This window comes from Vitis vinifera, chromosome 16, assembly GCF_030704535.1.
Source record: "Vitis vinifera cultivar Pinot Noir 40024 chromosome 16, ASM3070453v1".
In the NCBI taxonomy this organism is placed as follows: Eukaryota; Viridiplantae; Streptophyta; class Magnoliopsida; order Vitales; family Vitaceae; genus Vitis; species Vitis vinifera.
Window position 1 is genome coordinate 22,521,292 of NC_081820.1, and position 13,901 is coordinate 22,535,192.

The 13,901-nt window shown below is 35.6% G+C and overlaps 3 protein-coding genes across 6 annotated transcripts; 2 read left to right on the forward strand and 1 right to left on the reverse strand.

The window, feature by feature from the left end:
• Nucleotides 1-687: 687 nt before the first annotated feature.
• LOC100259313 (uncharacterized) lies at nt 688-5,790 on the forward strand. Of its 3 annotated transcripts, none has more exons than XM_010664420.3 (6): nt 688-744; nt 1,013-2,348; nt 3,735-3,793; nt 4,141-4,269; nt 4,661-4,796; nt 5,306-5,790. In XM_010664420.3, the coding sequence occupies exons 2-6, from the start codon at nt 1,644-1,646 to the stop codon at nt 5,636-5,638; spliced, it is 1,362 nt and encodes a 453-aa protein (XP_010662722.1). In that variant the 5' UTR covers nt 688-744; nt 1,013-1,643; the 3' UTR covers nt 5,639-5,790. The 3 variants fall into 3 exon arrangements, with proteins under 3 accessions (XP_010662722.1, XP_010662723.1, XP_002271771.1); XM_010664421.3 differs by lacking the exon at nt 688-744 and adding an exon at nt 758-898; XM_002271735.5 differs by lacking the exon at nt 688-744 and having other exon boundaries at nt 758-2,348.
• An 825-nt stretch (nt 5,791-6,615) lies between these two features.
• Nucleotides 6,616-10,235, forward strand: LOC100254198 (probable prolyl 4-hydroxylase 12). 2 transcript variants are annotated; one of them, XM_010664418.3, is made up of 7 exons: nt 6,616-6,828; nt 8,225-8,347; nt 8,602-8,659; nt 8,739-8,840; nt 9,258-9,315; nt 9,401-9,573; nt 9,677-10,235. In XM_010664418.3, exons 1-7 carry the CDS (start codon nt 6,758-6,760, stop codon nt 10,043-10,045), a joined length of 954 nt encoding a protein of 317 aa, XP_010662720.2. In that variant the 5' UTR covers nt 6,616-6,757; the 3' UTR covers nt 10,046-10,235. The 2 variants fall into 2 exon arrangements, with proteins under 2 accessions (XP_010662720.2, XP_010662721.1); XM_010664419.3 differs by lacking the exon at nt 8,225-8,347.
• A 1,419-nt stretch (nt 10,236-11,654) lies between these two features.
• On the reverse strand, nt 11,655-13,216 carry LOC100249089 (gibberellin 20-oxidase-like protein). The gene is made up of 2 exons (XM_002271805.5): nt 12,811-13,216; nt 11,655-12,513 (listed from the first exon to the last, which is right to left on the reverse strand). Exons 1-2 carry the CDS (start codon nt 13,179-13,181, stop codon nt 11,901-11,903), a joined length of 984 nt encoding a protein of 327 aa, XP_002271841.3. The 5' UTR covers nt 13,182-13,216; the 3' UTR covers nt 11,655-11,900.
• Nucleotides 13,217-13,901: the final 685 nt, after the last annotated feature.

The window sequence follows — 13,901 nt, forward strand, 5'->3', positions numbered from 1 at the left end:
CAAAAAAGGCAAAATAATCCTTCTATTGAAAAAAAAAAAGTTTAACTATTTAAAAAATATATAGGCATTAATGTTATAGTAAAAATGTTTTTTAAGAAATATATATATTTTTAAAAAAATACTATAAATGATTGTTTAATATTACACGTGAGTTTCCAAAATTTTAAAAGTGTTTCCTAAATTTTAGAAATCACTATCAAACCGAATTTAATTTTATTATATTGATGGCGGAGTTTTTATGTTTTATTTTTAAAAAGTTGTATATGATATGATAGGTTTGAGTACACACTATCTAAAAAATATACATTGAAAAGTGTAATCAATAAGATTAGGATCCAAAAATATGATCAATTAAACCGTGCCATGTACATATTTTCAATCATGGAGGCTTCTTAGTTCCTTAGTTTCTAAGGAATATTATTTGACAAGATAAAGATAAAAAATAAATAAATAAATAAATAAAGGAGAGGAAGAAAGGGAACCAAAAAGGAAATTACCAATAAACCGTAAAGAATGGCTGGTCACTGGTGTGTTACGTGAGGTTAGGGTACTAATAAGTAATAAGTAATAACAACGAGCAGAGGGACACTCAACAAAATAAGACGAAAATGCCCCGACAACTTCAAGAAAATCACATGTCTGCCACTACCCATCAAAGGCAATGATGTGGTTTTTACACTGCCGTTTATCAAACATGGCTCCTATAGCGGATTCTGCAGTAAATAGACGGGCTTTGACTTGCAGGTAAACCCTCAAATCTCGAATCTCAAATCCCTTATCTTTATTCTCCTTTCAATTTCTTTCCATTTTGTTGTCATGTACTACTACAACTCAGCAATTGCTCACTCTGTCTCATACATTTAAAACTCTGTCTCTATCATTTCTCACCAAAAGCTTTGTATTTTCCATGGAATTGGTCCTTGATGTTTCAATTTTCCATTTTCTTTGATCAACACTCATGTATGTACTTTATTGGGTTTCTTTTTCTTTCCTTTTATTTTTCTGAATGTAGGACTTGTGGGCATCAGTGTTTGATGATCACTGCTGCTTCTTCAGTACACAGATAGCCTCAGTGGTGGGATTCCCAGCGAGTTGGTGTTTCTTTTAGAGCAGAAGGCATAGAATAGATTGTATTGCTCCTGAAATTCCCCTTTGATTAGCTCGCTCTTGTTTGATTTGGAATCTATTCTTCAGATACTGGATATGCCCATTTGTTAATTTCTTCACTGGGTGTTCATCCTTTTCAAGCTCTTTTTTGTATATCCGTTTTTTCTTGTATATTTTTGTAGTCCATCTTGCAAAAAATTTCATAATTTTTGTGCCCATTTGAATTCCTGCTTCATTCTTTGAATCTCATACAAGCATTCTCCTGCCATCTGCATATTCCTAATTTCAGTGTCCAGTTGAATTATCAAATCATACTTCATATCCCATCTTGAATTTCTCATGATAATGCATTTGTCCCCACTTAAATTTACCTTTATTTCTTTATCCATTGAAATTTCTGTATCATAGTGTCAAATCTTATCTTTCAGTGTCCAATTCAGTTCCTTGCCTGTGACTCATTCTCTTGATTAGAGTGCCGTTTGCATCCAAGACCGTGTTGCTTTATCAATCTTATCATGCTTAAGCCATAGAAGTCAATGTCGATCGTCTGTGGCATCCCTCTCCTTGAATGTGTTTACTGTCTAGCTTGTGCCCGCTGGGCATGGAAAAGATGTCTCCACACTGCAGGCCATGACAGCGAAACTTGGGGTCTTTCTACTGCTGAAGAATTTGAGCCTGTTCCCCACCTCTGCCGCTACATCCTAGCTGTCTATGAAGAAGATCTCCATCACCCTCTCTGGGAGCCTGCTGGAGGTTATGAAATTAATCCAGATTGGTTGATTCTGAAAAAAACTTATGAAGATACGCAAGGTTGTGCTCCTCCTTATATCCTATATCTGGATCATAAGCATGCTGATATAGTTCTCGCCATTAGGGGGCTTAATTTGGCAAGGGAGAGTGATTATGCAGTTCTGTTGGATAATAAGCTTGGGCAAAGGAAATTTGATGGTGGTTATGTCCACAATGGGCTTTTGAAGGCAGCTGGGTGGGTTTTGGATGCAGAGTGTGATGTTTTGAGGGAATTGGTGGAGAAGTATCCAAATTACACTTTGACTTTTACTGGTCATTCCCTTGGATCAGGGGTGGCTGCACTATTGACAATGGTGGTGGTGCATAATAGGGATAAATTGGCCAACATTGACCGGAAGAGGATCAGGTGCTATGCAATTGCACCTGCAAGGTGCATGTCGTTAAATTTGGCAGTGAGATATGCAGATCTCATCAATTCTGTTGTGCTCCAGGCAAGTTTATATTGTGCTTGTTCTTTAATATTTTTCTTGATTTTGTAAGAGCTTGGATAATGCTTCTGAATTGATATTCTTCCTGCATATTCATCCTTTGTTACACTCTTTTTACTGAAATACTTTCGACATTTCTGACAGCTTTTTGGTTCTTGTTTTTTGTTATGCTTTTGTTTGTTGATGATGCTGATATTTGTAGGCTAGGAGCTTGTCCAGAAGAATGATCATGTTTGCTTGATTTGAATATCATCATTGTAGGAAGCACTGGTTAACATGTCTAAATTTTAGCATTTGGTTAATTTTGAGTTGGAAGGCAAACAATTACAAGCTCCTATATTTTAGTGCAAGGCTTACACCATATTGCTACGGGTAAAAAAAATTTACATTTCTAGGGGAACACATTTTTGAATTATTGCTCCTGAATTTTGTTTCTTCAATCCCAATTCACTTGAAATGTTACGTGAAAGACAACTGGGTCAAAAGCACTCTATGCTTATTCACATGACAGTTTATGTTAACAATCTCCAAGAGAAAAAAAAGGTAGAAAGAATTTGTCCATATGTGTGCTCTCAAAAGGGATAGAGTCTACTCATAGCACGGATATGGTAATGCTTCTGATTACTTGATAGGTTCTATAGAAATGGCTTTCAGATGGTTGGAATTAGTTATATTCAAAAGAAGAAGAAGAATGAGACCATTTAAAACACGTTTAACACATTCACATTAGATATATTGACTTAAACAAGACGCTGAAGGGGACATCAATGGCATATGTACACTGGAGAGAAACTAGTGATTTTACTATCAGAGTAAGCTGTAAGCCTGCATCAGAAGTCTGTTATCCTCATAGATGATTTGAGTAGGCATCCATGTTATTTGCTGACTGCTTAGTTATGTTAATGAGATTAGAACAAGAGTAAGCCTATGCTCGGAAGATGATTCATGGATTCTTTGGACTTCATAGGTTTTAAAGTAAGCGACACTCACTTGGACATATAAAACATAGATTACTTTAATAAGTTTAAGAACATAATCAAGGCAATTGTTATAATTGGTGCTTTGAAGATACATAAAAGCAACCATTTGAGTTTCATTGTTTCCTTCACCCATTAGGAGGGTGAAATTTAATAAGAAGTTTTCCAGAAGGATGAAGGAAGTGGAGAGCTGCACTTTTGGTTTTTTTCTGAGCACAAAATGGGCACTTAGCAGACATAAGTTGGTTGTGCACTTTTGAGTGGACAAGGGATCAGATACATAAAAATATGACCTTGTCTGCCATTAAGTTTTATGATGTATGTCCAGGATGTATTTGTTTCCCTAAAAGCTTTTACATTCATAATCAGAATGTTGGTATTAGTTCTAATAATAGTTTTCACATTGAAACAGGATGACTTTCTACCCCGGACAGCCACCCCCTTGGAAGACATTTTTAAGTCACTGTTCTGGTAAAAGACATCTGGGGTTCATCTCCTTTTCAGTTGTCCAGTTAATAAGCTCTTTAAAAAAAGTCGTACTTTTTTTTTTTTTTTTTTTAATTTTAATATCTTTACAGCCGTTAATTTTCACGAAGAAACAAAATAAATGCTCCAATAAAACCCTGGGAGACTTGTTGAGCAAAGAGCTTCCAATTGTTCTATGGATTGCATTGCCATCAATTTTTTCTAATGTAATTTAGATTTTCACCTTTTAATTGGCTACTCAAAACACTGAAGTGGTTGGTTTTCTTTTATTGAACAGTTTGCCATGCTTATTATGCAAACACTGAAGTGGTTGGTTTTCTTTTATTGAACAGTTTGCCATGCTTATTATGCCTAAGATGCATGAAAGATACATGCGTCCCTGAAGAGAAGATGTTCAGAGATCCAAGGAGGCTGTATGCACCTGGTCGCCTCTATCACATTGTTGAGAGAAAGCCTTTCAGGTATCTTCAGATGCATAAGAAACACAGTTTCCACTCAAGTTGATCATTGTAGTTGTGAAAAATAAAAAAAATAATATGATTATGAGAAATGGTGGAATTGTTACTATTCTTGAATTACATTTTACTAGTACTGTTTCATATATGTTAAAATTACATTTTTCCATTTTGAAACCATTCATGTACTCTGCTATGAAAGTCGAGACCTTCCGACAAACTACAATAATTTTTAATATCAGAGATTTTACAATGGGTTTGCTTTGCCATATTGAACACCGAAGTCTACTCTTTATTAACTATTAAGTCAAAAAGATATGTTGATCAATTTTAAGGTGGCAGGAAACTTTAGACTTTGATAACTGGGAAGGACATGTATTAACATATTTTGTGGCAGGATGGGAAGATTTCCCCCGGTTGTGAGGACAGCAGTACCTGTAGATGGGAGGTTTGAGCGTATTGTTCTTTCTTGTAATGCCACTTCTGACCATGCTATCATTTGGATAGAGAGAGAAGCCCAAAGGGCTCTGGATGTAAGTCCTCATTCTTTTTTCCCTTTTTTCTAATGGAAAGTAGGTTACGGTTGGTTTTAAAGTAAATGGTGTCTTCCTCTTGTTTTAAAAATCCTGTTGGCTTCTGTTAGTAAGAAATTGTAAACCAAATTCCCAACCACCTAACATGCACTTCTTGTAATTGATCTGTCTGACCGATTTCATTAGTTTAGACAAACTTGCTCATCTTTTTCCTGTGGCCTGCCGCTCTTTGACTTTCTCAATTGGGGGTTCTGTCCAGCAATTAAACCTAACAATTCAACCAGCCTTAATCCTTCTTTCCAAGTATCCTACTAGCTTTAAGCATTGAAAAATGATAATTTAGTCTTAAGTCTTTGCCATGGAATTGCAATGACTGACACACAATTATATATTATATAATTTCTGCAACCGAAACTGAAAATGATTTCTTATGTTTTTAACATTTCCAGTTGTATTTCCTTCCAAAATGTTTACTCTAAACCGTTGTCTCTTCTTTCTTATGACCTCAGTTAATGCTAGAAAAAGATAAGATCATGGAGATCCCAGCAAAGCAGAAAATGGAGAGGCAGGAGACTTTAAAGAGAGAACACAGTGAGGAGTACAAGGCTGCATTGCAGAGGGCTGTTTCATTGGCTGTTCCCCATGCTTACTCGCCTTCTCAATATGGAACTTTCAGTGATCATGAGGAAGGGGAGAATTCCAGCAGATCAAGCGAGGGATCTTCTTATGGTTCATCCAAGACAAGTAAGAAGAAAGAAAGCTGGGATGAAGTAATCGAACGTCTTTTTGAGAAGGATGAATCGGGTTATATGGTGTTCAAAAAACCAAACGATGGTAACTGATGTTGTAATTTCATGGAGATCACAGAATTGAAGAACAAATTTTCAGTAAACCACATTCATTGATTCATTTGTACTTGATTCTTGTAAATTGAAATTGTTGGTGAGAAAGTGAGTATTGAATATGAACCAGCAGGAACCTCTCATGCAGTAAATTTATCTTGTGACAAGGAAAACAGCTAGTCTCTCCATGGTTTCCTGTTCTTTAAAGTCAAAGGATATTTTGGTTCCTATAAAATTTGAAGAAAATACGAAGGAAATAAAAAAAAATTAATAAAAATAAAAAATAGATTCAAAATCAATAAATTATTTTTAAATATTTTTTTAAAATCATTTCACTTTCTAGGAATCAATATAGCCTAAAAGATCGTAAACAAGATATTTTATAGAAGATAATAAAAAAAAATAAAAAAAAATAAAAAATAATTTTTTGTTCTTAAAAATAAAAATAAAATATTTGAATATCTTTTAATCATTTCACTTATTTTTTGAGAATTGTTTTAAAAAATAATTATATAAATAAAGAAAATGTTTAAAAATAAAATATTATAAATAAAAATTATTTTTAAAAAATATAAAAAAAGTTAAAAAAACATTTTATATTTTCAAATAAACTTTTATTCTATAAAAATATTATAAAATTCGAAGAATTTATTTACCTCATCTTGTAAAATATTGCAATGTTTGTCAAAGAATTTATTACAAAAATCATTGGGATTCAAACTTCAATACAAAAGGGTAGACAAATTCAATCCTTTGGAGGAAAATAAATGAGTTCAAATTAATAAATTCTAACATTTGAAAGAGCACAATTTGTAATAAGCTAAAAAAAAAAAAGAGAGAAGTTTTGAAAATATTTTTGCCCTCAATTCAATTCATTCTCTTGTTTCTCTAATGATGTGATAGTTAAAAAAATGTACAGAATAAAAATGGCATATACTGTTTAGCCACTTGTCATTTTCTGGGGCCATCACCTGCATGAACCCTGATGCTGCATCACAACACCAAGACACCCAACAAAAGAGAAAGGGAAAACAAGCCAAGCGAATCCGCAACCGTTTCGGTCTGTCACCTTTAATCTCTGTCCGTACACTGAACTCACTCCTGCTGTGGGCGTCATCGATGGCTTCCCTTCTTTTGATTGTTCTTCTCTTGGCGTTTACGTGGCCTTTCTGTGATTGTTCCACCCAAGTGTAAGAGACCCATCTCAATTCTCACATTTTGCCTTTACTTTCTTCGCTTCTGTTTGATGGGTATTATAGATTTGTTGTAATCCTTTGGTCAATTTCAGTAATTTTTGGGTGTATTTTGGATTTCATATTGTTCTTGATCTGGGTTTCTGTTGTAATGCTATGTAAGAAATGTTTGTATACACAGAAACTGAATATAACAACATCACGACTTTGTGTAGAAGAGGTATATCGGTCTTTTTGGGTTCAATTCTCATATTTCTCCTACTTTTGCTTCCGTTTATTTTAATGGGTTCCATAGATTTGTCGATTTTTTTTTGCAATTTAGCAATTCTTGGTATATATTTGGACTTCATAGTGTTTTTTATCAGTGTTCTTGTGATGCCATGTGATATACGTGCATACATGATGTTGGCTGAGTGGGAATGGAGGAAATGGTTTTTTTCTTTGACAATTAAATGTTGTTTTTTTAGTGGGATAGTGGGGTTTGTTTAGATTTGATTTGGTCCTTAGAAAGAAAAAGTTGTTAATTCCATGTGGATTTACTGGATTTTGTTCTATATATAGCTTAAATGAAGTGTTCTTAATAAGATAAAGAATTCTACTCTGAGGCAAATATAGAGTGTCTATTCCTTTTATACTTTCAGCACCACATTGGGTAATTTCTGAAATGTTCTTGGAATATGTTTACCAAGTTCACTCTGAATCCTTGAATTAGACAGTTTAAGTTAAGTCATTTCTATTTTACTAGTTTCTATTAATCATGCTGTAGCTGTGGTAGTTCAATTAATCCTTCGAGTTTTATTTTTACAAATTTTCTTGTTGTCTATCTTTGGACCATTGTTGGAAAAAAAATCATAATTAATTTCTGAGAAGCATTTTATTATGGTCCATTTGGACGTGCTTTCTTGATTTTTTCTTTATTATAAGGAGAAAAAACTGCAACATTGTAGAAAATGTGTTTGGTGCACATGTCTTCTAAAAATTGAAATGAAAATAGTGGTGAAAAGGCAAGAACAGACAAGGAGCTTTTAGAAACAGACTAAAACAGTACCAAATTGAGATGGGGTGGCGGGGCCTCTATTATGGATCCTTTTGGGATGTTGGATTCCCAAAAAGTGGTTATCAAGTAGTGCCATGTGTAGCACAATAAGGAGATGAAGTGTTTATTACTTGGCTTGGATGCTTGTTGTTCCAATTCCAGTTTTTCAATCTTGATACCTTGCATGATGATCCTATGTTCATAACTTTGAGCTGTATTTAGTTGTGTAAGTTGCTAAAAAGGAAGAAGTTCTCTCTTTAGAGTAAGCGAGGAAGGGGGATGGGTGTGGGAGAGTTGCCAGCATGTTAATCTTTTGCTAATATAACTGTTTTTCTTTGCTACCCTTTCCCTTTTCAGTATCAGGAAGGAGTTAAGAATTAATAAAGTGGTGAACCAGGAAACTACTGTACAATTGGGCCATTCAATTGAATATAACAGAGTTGACCCGTCACGAGTTATCCAACTTTCATGGCAACCAAGGTCTGGTACTTTGGTGAGCTACTTATTTTGTTACTTGCTCCATGTGCCACATGGTATCAGAGTTAAGTTTAGTATATTTTTTATTAGTGAATGACTGCTGCTCGTAGAGATCTATTTCCTTTCTGAAGTACAGATTGTTGTCTAGTACAATGATTTCCTCAATAGGTTTTGGTGCAGAAAGGATCCATTTTAGGGCACACCACTTGTAGAATCACTTTCCTGTTAGCAATCTGACATTACTTTTTTTGGGATAGGGCTTTCTTATACAGAGGATTTCTATCTGATGAGGAGTGTGATCACCTTATTTCTTTGGTAATGCCACGTTATGCTACTTTTTAATGCACCGATTTATTAAGCCTGCATTAGTTCTGAAGGTTCGTTTTGGGTTTAGGCACTTGGCAAGAAAGAGGAGCTTGCAACAAATGGTGGTGACTCAGGGAATGTTGTCTTGAAGAGGCTGCTTAAAAGTTCAGAAGGTCCCTTGTATATAGATGTGAGTTTCCATTTTCCTTGCAGTCTTATTGACTTGTCTTGAGTTTTTCAATCGGTATGAGTCCTGCATCTACAAGCTTATTAAAATGGAGCCTCCCATTCATGCTCTGGGTCAGTAGGTGCTAAGAAGTTTCATTGGTAATTTTTTATCAGATTAGAAAAAATATGCACCAACTGGCCAAGTACTTGTTTTCTAGTCATGCAACTTGGAAATTCAATCTGTTATCCTTCTGATCTGTCCTTCATAGTATTTTAAATCATAACCTGTATAAACAATAATCAGCTTTACCAATTTGGGACCTAGATTTGCTAGTTACCACTACCAAGATGCTCCCAGATGCTTAACATCTTAGTGCTGTTGATTATAGTTCTATGACATAAAACCTCTGCCACTTGAATCACTGTCTGTGTCTTCTAGGATGAAGTGGCTGCAAGGATTGAGAAAAGGATTTCGGCTTGGACTTTTCTTCCTAAAGGTATTTCTCCTTGGTCCTGGTCCTATTGCTTACATGCCATAATTTATTGTTCTTTAATTATTAGTTCATCTTTTCTCTTCTTTAGAAAACAGTGAGCCTTTGGAGGTTGTGCAGTACCAGTTTGAAAATGCCAAACAGAAATATAACTATTTTAGTAATAAATCCACATCGAAATTCGGTGAGCCTTTGATGGCAACAGTTCTGTTGCATCTCTCAAATGTCACCAGGGGCGGAGAGCTTTTCTTCCCAGAGTCAGAGGTGAGAAGCAAGCATCTTACACGCTATTATTCTTGCTGTTTTTGTTATTATTATTAGTATTTATTCCTTTAATTCTAAATCAAACTTTACTCGTTATTTACAGTTAAAAAATTCTCAGTCAAAGAGTGGGATATTATCTGATTGTACAGAGAGTAGTTCTGGCTTGAGACCTGTTAAAGGGAATGCAATTCTATTTTTCAACGTTCATCCTAATGCTTCACCTGATAAGAGTAGCTCCTATGCTAGATGCCCTGTCCTCGAGGGAGAAATGTGGTGTGCTACCAAATTCTTTCACCTAAGAGCAATTGGAAGGGAAAATGTTTCATTCAAGTTAGATGGAGGTGAATGCACTGATGAGGATGAAAATTGTCCAAAGTGGGCTAGCATTGGAGAATGTCAAAGGAATCCTATCTACATGATTGGGTCCCCAGATTACTATGGGACATGTAGGAAGAGTTGCAATGTTTGCTGATGGGTAACCTCACATGTCTATTCCTTTGATTTTTTCTTGAGAAAAAAGTCAGCGTCTTCTAAGGCTTGTTCTATACCCCATCATTTCAGCTTGTTTGTCAGATTAAAGAAAATTTTGTTGTAGGATTGTTGAACAACTTATATTATGTGATCGGTGTGACAATAAAAAAATATGCAATTGGAGTTGATTACCACTGGAGTAGATTTCTTCTCATTTCTGGAGTGAATGAAAGTTGATTACATTCTTGCAGTCTTCTTCACATTTCTATCTTTAGCATGGACAATAACACCATTAAATCAAGACTTAAAGCTATCTAGTTGAACTAAATATGTTGATTCCAGAAGAATCTTTTGGTCATTCAAGGTTTGTTTCATAGATATTTTCATCATCCCATTGCATTGATGATTTGTGTTCCTCTACATATTTCTAGATATCAATTATTTTACAGGTTTCAGGCTGATTCTTGAACCTGCTGGAGTTTAATCTAACTTAATCCCCACCTACCCATTGCTTGGTATGACTAGAAGGACTTTGCATTGGTATGGAAACCACCTAACTGGCTCTGAAGCCAGCATTTGCTGTTGAAGCTATAGCATGTGATGCAGCATGTCACCAGAGGCTTTCTTGGTGGACATGGCTTAAACATGCTATTGGTGACAGGCAAATTAAGGTGTAATTTGACCTAGTGACTCCTTACATGCTCTCTTTTGTAACTGTCCTTATGAATTAATTAACATTATTAAGCTTCGTGGCCAAGCATAATCACAAAATTAAACTAATAATTGGTTGAAATATTATTTTTAATCACTCACATGAATAACACGAGGTTATAGATTACATTCTTCCTGCTGTTGACACTAGCATTTTATAAATTAGAATTGGCAATTTGGATTTCAAGTCAGAGTATTTTAGCTTACATTTCTTGATTATTTTATGGAAAATTGCCAGCAATGTGCCCTAGTATATTTCATATTGCAACTGTTTGACCTAGAGGAGTTGCATCCAGGGGCTTTCCATGTGACCTCATGTTTGAACTTTAAAGCCCTGTTTTAGATTAGGTTTCTTTCAGAACCCCAAAACATAGTTTAGGTTTCTTTTAATAAAATGCATGCATACACCAGCCTTAATCACAGAAAATGATCAGTTCTTCTATTTGTTTCTCTGAATTGATGCTCTGTGAATATCCCTGTAGAGTATTGTCGAAAGACCTTATTATTTTTCAGTGTAATATGATGGCATAAATCTAGACATAAAAATTGCTATTGCTGGTTCAACTTTTTGGATCAAAACCTCTCCCTTGAGCCCTCTGTTTTGGCGTTTCTTGCGCATATTTTGGATCAGATAGGATGCGTTTGGTATGTGGGAATAGGATGGAAATGAAGATGAACCATAACACTAAGTAGAAGAGAGAAAATCAAAATCTTAGAGAGAGTAAGATTTGGTTACCATACAAGGGAATACTTTTATTCATATTCCCCTTGTAAAAAAACAACCCAAACACATTAATGAGTAGGAATGGAATTGATTTCCCATTCCCATTCTCTATTCCAATGTTTCAAACATCACTATGCATCATAAAAGCACATGTAAGTACATATATATATGCAAATACACAAGCGAAAGGTCTTATTAGAAAAGTGGTGAGTAGTAGAGGGGAAACATGAACAAATAAACCACCACATACAATGAATAGGGCGTAAGTGGTAAGCACACAAAGTGAAGACTTGCAATGAACTAAAAAGAATGTGATCTAACAAGCTTAAACACCCCCCCAGATTCCATTTCTGCTATAACCCAATGAACCATTCTTCTTTATTTTTAGTTCTTCGTTCTCACTCAACAATGAAACAGTACCTTAAAGAAGCTCCATGCATTCCCCAATACCAGCGAAATCTTTTACAGTGAACCCAACTTTCTCAAACTTCCCTTTCTCATTGCTCTCTCTGAACTTCAAATAGTCTGCACAAACAAATGGTTGGTAGATCCTTGAATTCCCTTCTCCAACCACTTCATTGGGTGAAATTATTACCTTGTCATCTTCAAAACACCAAAAGAAAGCGAGGGAGAGCCGGTTTACATGCTGTTGTTTTAACACAACTCGGTGCTCAGATGATCTTAAATTTGCATTGCTCCAAGCTTGCATCAAGTCCCCAATGTTCACCACCAGTGTTCCTTCACATGGGTTTATGTCCATCCACTTCCCTTCCTTGGATCTCACTTGAAGCCCACCAATCTCATCCTGATATACAATTGTGATGCAGCTCATGTCAGTGTGCATGCCTAGCCCTTCTACTTCTTTTGTGCTCTCTGGTGGTGAATAGTTGTTGATTCTCAAATAACCATTGCAGTTGTTGAATTCGGATTCATATAGTCTCTTCTCAAAATCATTTCCTAGACACATCAGTACAACCTCAATCATTCTTTTTGAGAGCTGAGACATCTTGGTACAGTATTCCTGGAACACCTCACTGTCAAAGCAAATGAATTAGTGATAGCAAAATGAAATGAAGCTTAACCAACATGAATGATCACAACTGCTAACTGGGCTGTTTCCAAGTCACAAGGAAATGAAAATGAATAGGTTTATTTGTGTGGTCATGCCTTTTTCCTTTCTTTTTTGTTTTTTTTGTTTTTTTTTGTTTTGTCTTCTTGTAGTTTCTGGATGAGTCTATTTCAAAGCATGCTGACAACTCCCCTCTCAAAAAGACATGGAAAATGCATCAGAATGGGCTAATTTCATGCAACTGTGAAATGTTTAGTTTTACCTGAATTCAGAATTCGGGTGGTTGAAGACTACTTCTGCAGAACTCTGTGCAGAGGTGAAGAAGTCAGGTCCAGAAACACGAAAACTCTCAAAGAAAGGGGAGGCAATGAAATGGGGAGTGTATGTCCTCAAGGATGATGAAGGCCCAACCTTGAGCTTGGAAACAGAAGGGAGGCAGAAGAGAGAGTTTGAGAGAGATTTGAGCTTCTTGAAAAGATCCATGGAGATTCCATGGTTAGTTATGTGGAAGAAACCCCATTCCTTGCAGGCCAACAAGAGGGATGAAAGAGATGATGGATCAAAAGGCTGAGACTGCCCAATGTCAAAAACAGGAAGCTCTATAGAAGTCTGAGACTCAGGCATCATCCCCATCAAGGAAAATGAGATATGGTTAGTTTTTCAGTTAGATTGGGGGGTTAGCACTGCTAAATATATAGGGAGAGAACATTATATTCACATGCATACTCAGATGTGAATGCATACATACTTGCATTATATGATACAATGATTCTTTATAACTCATGCGTCAAAGGTTCCAGATTTGACATTTTTTCAGAGTTTAAAGCATCTGGAGGAATTGGTCTAGTGGTCCAAAACCTAGCACAAGCAAGGTTGGGATATGTTGTAGTCGTCAAGAAGAGTAATTTAAAATTGAACTAGGATCAATGAAAATACACGCTTGCATGGACATCTCAATAATTTACTCTACATGTTTGGTGTTCTGGTTTATATAATACGCGAGGAAGAAGTTGTATGCCAAGTTTCATGGACTTCAATGCAGGAACAGCTATTTTAAAGGGCTTGGTACAGAACAGCTAGGCTGGTTCTGGAAGGATAATTTTAGGATTGTTTATTGTGAAGGTCAATGAAATGGAGTTGTTAAATGGGGAGCAAAGGGGAAGCAAGAAGCAGGAATGGTGGAGGTGTGCTGATATTTAAAGCTCTGTTATGAATGCATAGGCTTCTAAATTTTGGTTCTTTTCTGATGAAATTGTTGACTAGGTTCATTCATTATTTTCTACCTCAAAACAAGCAAATACAGCAAGGAAGGGTGATTTGTTTTCTTGGAAATGCTTTTCTGAATTGCTTCAG

Excerpts from the sequence above, each read along its gene's own strand:
- LOC100259313 (XM_010664420.3), top strand. The coding sequence starts at position 1,644 with ATGTCGATCGTCTGTGGCATCCCTCTCCTTGAATGTGTTTACTGTCTA. Across the intron at positions 2,349-3,734 it reads TCAATTCTGTTGTGCTCCAG|GATGACTTTCTACCCCGGAC; the intron begins GCAAGTTTATAT and ends ACATTGAAACAG. Across the intron at positions 4,270-4,660 it reads GTTGAGAGAAAGCCTTTCAG|GATGGGAAGATTTCCCCCGG; the intron begins GTATCTTCAGAT and ends ATTTTGTGGCAG.
- LOC100254198 (XM_010664418.3), top strand. The coding sequence starts at position 6,758 with ATGGCTTCCCTTCTTTTGATTGTTCTTCTCTTGGCGTTTACGTGGCCT. Across the intron at positions 6,829-8,224 it reads TGTGATTGTTCCACCCAAGT|TATCAGGAAGGAGTTAAGAA; the intron begins GTAAGAGACCCA and ends TTCCCTTTTCAG. Across the intron at positions 8,841-9,257 it reads AAGGTCCCTTGTATATAGAT|GATGAAGTGGCTGCAAGGAT; the intron begins GTGAGTTTCCAT and ends TGTGTCTTCTAG.
- LOC100249089 (XM_002271805.5), bottom strand. The coding sequence starts at position 13,181 with ATGGGGATGATGCCTGAGTCTCAGACTTCTATAGAGCTTCCTGTTTTT. Across the intron at positions 12,514-12,810 it reads CACCCGAATTCTGAATTCAG|TGAGGTGTTCCAGGAATACT; the intron begins GTAAAACTAAAC and ends TTGCTTTGACAG.